General features: G+C 34.5%; 1 protein-coding gene and 1 non-coding gene across 2 annotated transcripts; both read left to right on the forward strand.

The window, feature by feature from the left end:
* The first annotated feature begins 498 nt into the window (after positions 1-498).
* LOC148544278 (small nucleolar RNA R71) lies at positions 499-606 on the forward strand. Its single transcript, XR_015901521.1, has one exon. It is a non-coding gene; the product is annotated as a small nucleolar RNA R71 (small nucleolar RNA).
* Positions 607-4,636: 4,030 nt separating this feature from the next.
* On the forward strand, positions 4,637-5,209 carry LOC148544279 (zinc finger BED domain-containing protein RICESLEEPER 1-like). The gene has a single exon (XM_088498907.1). The coding sequence runs from the start codon at positions 4,637-4,639 to the stop codon at positions 5,207-5,209; it is 573 nt and encodes a 190-aa protein (XP_088355033.1).

The raw sequence follows: 5,209 nt of genomic DNA on the forward strand, positions 1-5,209 counted from the left end.
CCTGTTTCTTCCACCATTATTAAAGCCTTGTTGAGGCTTTTGTTGATCCTTCCATGAGAAATTTGGATGATTTCTCCATGAGGGATTATAGGTGTTTTCATAGGGTTCACCCATGTAATTCACCTCTGCTATTGCAGGGTTCTCAGGATCATAAGCTTCTTCTTCAGAAGATGCTTCTATAGTACTGTTGGATGATTCCTTCAATCCATTCAGACTCTGAGAAATCATATTGACTTGCTGAGTCAATATTTTGTTCTGAGCCAATATGGCATTCAGAGTATCAATTTCAAGAACTCCCTTCCTCTGAGGCGTCCCATTACTCACAGGATTCCTTTCAGAAGTATACATGAACTGGTTATTTGCAACCATGTCAATGAGTTCCTGAGCTTCTACAGGTGTTTTCTTTAGGTGAATGGATCCACCTGCAGAATGGTCCAGTGACATCTTTGATAGCTCAGATAGACCATCATAGAATATATCCAGGATGGTCCATTCTGAAAGCATGTCAGAAGGACACTTTTTGGTCAGTTGCTTATATCTCTCCTAGGCTTCATAGAGGGATTCACCTTCCTTCTGTTTGAAGGTTTGAACATCCACTCTAAGCTTGCTAAGCTTTTGAGGAGGAAAGAACTTGGCTAAGAAAGCCGTGACCAGCTTATCCCAAGAGTTCAGGCTATCTTTAGGTTGAGAGTCCAACCATATTCTAGCTCTGTCTCTTACAGCAAACGGGAAAAGCATGAGCCTGTAGACCTCGGGATCAACCCCATTGGTCTTAACAGTATCACAGATCTGCAAGAATTCAGTTAAGAACTGAAAAGGATCTTCTGATGGAAGTCCATGAAACTTGCAGTTCTGTTGCATCAGAGAAACTAATTGAGGCTTTAGCTCAAAATTGTTTGCTCCAATGGCAGGGATTGAGATGCTTCTTCCATGTAAATTGGAATTTGGTGCAGTAAAGTCACCAAGCATCTTCCTTGCATTGTTGTTGGGTTCGGCCATTACTTCTTTTTCAAGATTCTCTGTAAGGTTTTCTCTGGATTGTTGTATTTTAGCTTCTCTTAGTTTCTTCTTCAGAGTCCTTTCAGGTTCAGGATCTGCTTCAACAAGAATGTTCTTGTCCTTGTTCCTGCTCATATAAAAAAGAAGGAAACAGAAAATAATAAGGATCCTCTTTACCACAGTAGAGAGGTTCCTTTATGTGAGTAGAAGAAGAGAAGAATAGAAGAAGGAGAAGAGAAAAATTTGAAAATTAATTAAAATAAAATAAAAATATTTTTGTTTTTATTTTAAATATCAATTAAAAAAATTCGAAAATTAAAAAGGGAAATAAGATTAAATTAAAATTTAAAACAATTAGTTAATTAAAAAGGAATTTTGAAAAGGAAGAAGGTGATTTTCGAAAATTAGAGAGAGAATTAGTTAGGTAGTTTTAAAAAAGATATGATTGGAATAGTAAACTTTTAAAATCAAACAAAAAGTCAAGTAGTTAATTAAAAAAGATTTGAAAATTAAATTTTGAAAGGATAAGAAGTTAGAAAAGATTTTGAAATTAATTTTTAAAAAATGTGATTGAAACTTATTTTGAAAAAAAATTTGAAAAAGAAATTTAAAAAGATTTGATTTTGAGAATTAAAGTTGATTACTTGACCAACAAGAAACTAAAAAGTATGATTTAAAATTTAAAGATTGAACCTTTCTTAATAGGCAAGTAACAAACTTTAAAATTTTTGAATCAATCACATTAATTGTTAGTAAAGATTTTGAAATTATGAAACAAAATCAGAAAAAGATTTTTGAAAATCAATTTGAAATTTTCGAAAATTATGAAAGAAAAATGAAAAAGATTAAAGATATAATTTTTAAATTGAAAATTTGACTTGACTCATAATAACAACTAAATTTTAAAAAGTTTTGAAAAAGTCAACTCGAATTTTCGAAATTTATAAGTAAAATAAGGGAAAGATATTTTTTTGATTTTTGAATTTTTAATGATGAGAGAGAAAAATAATAAAAAAACTCAATGCATGAAAATTTTGGATCAAAATAAATGATGCATGCAAGAACACTATGAATGTCAAGATGAACACCAAGAACACTTTGAAGATCAAGATGAACATCAAGACTTATTTTTGAAAATTTTTAAGAAAAGAAAAATATGCAAGACACCAAACTTAGAAATTTTCAAACTTTAGACACTAACAAATTGAAAATGCATGTGAGAAACAAGAAAAGACACAACACAAGAAAAATTAAAGATCAAACAAGAAGACTTACCAAGAACAACTTGAAGATCATGAAGAACATATGATGAATTTTTGAAAATTAAAGAAAATTATAAAAAACATGCAATTGACACCAAACTTAAAAATTAACACTAGACTCAATCAAGAAACATCAAATTATTTTTGATTTTATGATTTTATAAAAAAATTTTGTATATTTTTCGAAAAATATTTAGAAAAAGCTAAATAAGGATTTCAAAATTTTTAATAGGAATTCCAGGAATCTTGCAATGTTAGTCTAAAACTCCAGTCCAGGAATTAGACATGGCTTACTAGCCAGCCAAGCTTTCAGTGAAAGCTCCGGTCCAAAACACTAGACATGGCCAATGGCCAGCCAAGCTTTAGCAGATACAAATCAGACATACAACAGCTGATACTTCATCCAACTTCATTCTATGCTGATAAGTGGAAGCCCCAGTCCAAATGAATTAGACATGGCTTTACATCCAACCAGGCTTCAACATGCTTCATGAAACTATAGAATTCCTTTCTAAAAATTCTGAAGCCATAGAATAATTTATTTTTTTATTATTATTTTTTTTTTGAAAATAAGAATGATAAAAATGAAAAGATTAAAATTAAAATAAAATTACCTAATCTGAGCAACAAGATGAACCGTCAATTGTCCAAACTCAAACAATCCCCGGCAACGGCACCAAAAACTTGGTGCACGAAATTGCGATCATCAACAATGAGGCCAAAGACTTGGTGCTCTCGAACGTGAATCACACTTTATCACAACTTCGCACAACTAACCAGCAAGTGCACTGGGTCGTCCAAGTAATAAACCTTACGTGAGTAAGGGTCGATCCCACGGAGATTGTCGGCCTGAAGCAAGCTATGGTCACCTTGTAAATCTCAGTCAGGCGGATTCAAATGGTTATGGCTAATTGATAATAAAAATATAAATAAAATATAAACTAGGATAGAGATACTTATGTAATTCATTGGTGAGAATTTCAGATAAGTGTATAGAGATGCTTTCGTTCCTCCTGAACATTTGCTTTCCTGGTGTCTTCTTCCAATCATTCCTACTCCCTTCCATGGCAAGCTGTATGTTGGGCATCACCGTTGTCAATGGCTACATCCTGTCCTCTCTGTGAAAATGGTCCAATGCGCTGTCACTGCATGGCTAATCATCTGTCGGTTCTCGATCATACTGGAATAGGATTTACTATCCTTTTGCGTCTGTCACTACGTCCAGCACTCGCGAGTTTAAAGCTCGTCACAACCATCCCTTCCCTAATCCTACTCGGAATACCACAGACAAGGTTTAGACTTTCTGGATCTCAAGAATGGCCATCCATGGGTTCTAACTTATACCACAAAGACTCTAATATCTCGGACTCGGTCCCCTGTATTAGATATCTAAGAGATACTCATTCTATCTCTTCTTCATGTCGAACGGAAGTGGTTGTCAGGCACGCGTTCATAGGTGAGAATGGTGATGAGCGTCACATAATCATCACATTCATCATGTTCTTGGGTGCGAATGAATATCTTAGAATAGGAATAAGCTTGAATTGAATAGAAAAATAATAGTACTTTGCATTAATTTATGAGGAACAGCAGAGCTCCACACCTTAATCTATGGTGTGTAGAAACTCTACCGTTGAAAATACATAAGTGATGAAGGTTTAGGCATGGCCGAATGGCCAGCCCCCATAAAGGTCTAAGATAGCATAAAACTGATCAAAGATGATCTGAAGATGTAAATACAATAGTAAAAAGTCCTATTTATACTAAACTAGTTACTAGGGTTTACAAAAATGAATAAATGATGCAGAAATCTACTTCTAGGGCCCACTTGGTGTGTGCTTGGGCTGAGCATTGAGCTTTACACGTGTAGAGGCTTCTCTTGGAGTTGAACGCCAGTTTGTAACCTGTTTCTGGCGGTTAACTCCACTTTGCAACCTGTTTCTAGCGTTTAACTCCAGAATGCAACATGAAACTGGCGTTGAATGCCAATTTGCATCGTCTAAACTCAGGAAAAGTATGGACTATTATATATTGCTGGAAAGCCCTGGATGTCTACTTTCCAACGCAATTGAGAGCATGCCAGTTGGAGTTTTGTAGCTCCAGAAAATTCACTTTGAGTGCAGGGAGGTCAGAATCCAACAGCATCTACAGTCCTTCTTCAACCTCTGAATCTGATTTTTGCTCAAGTCCCTCAATTTCAGCCAGAAATTACCTGAAATCACAGAAAAACACACAAACTCATAGTAAAAGTCCAGAAATGTGATTTTTATTTAAAAACTAATAAAAATATACTGAAAACTAACTAAATCATACTGAAAACTATGTAAAAACAATGCCAAAAAGCGCATAAATTATCTGCTCATCAGGCATCAACGATGAAGGCTAAATTTGATAAGTATTGGGATGATTCTGATCATTCTTATACTTCTACTCCTTTGACTTTAGTGAACAAGCCATCTCTGAACTATCTATTACTTGTTGCTGTTTTTCTTAATCCGCGGTATAAATTGGAATATATTCAGTTTACTTTGTCTGAGATGTATGGTCAAGGTGAGAAATCTTCAAGGATCTTTAGAAATTTGAAGGATATCATTGCTAAATTGTTTGAGCAATATAGCATATGGAATCTGCGACCCCATGAAGACACTCAAGATGCTAGCATTTCTTCGGATACTACACCAAATCCTAGTGTAGAGATGAGTGAGAATGATAGTATTACGGTTGAAGATCCTATGAGCAAGTGGAAGCAAACTCAGAGGATAAAATTAAGTGACTTGAAGAAAAATAAAATGGATAGGTATTTGGAAGATGAAGTAGCGAAAGATTTTAGTGGATTTGATATATTGAGGTGGTGGAGAGAAAAGACTTTGAGGTATCGTGTTCTCTCTTGCATGGCTAGAGATATATTAGCCATTCCTATTTCTAAAAGACAAATACTATTTATTTAA

The sequence above is a fragment of the Arachis ipaensis genome, chromosome B9, assembly GCF_059453495.1.
Source record: "Arachis ipaensis isolate K30076 ecotype BB chromosome B9, ASM5945349v1, whole genome shotgun sequence".
Taxonomy (NCBI): domain Eukaryota; kingdom Viridiplantae; phylum Streptophyta; class Magnoliopsida; order Fabales; family Fabaceae; genus Arachis; species Arachis ipaensis.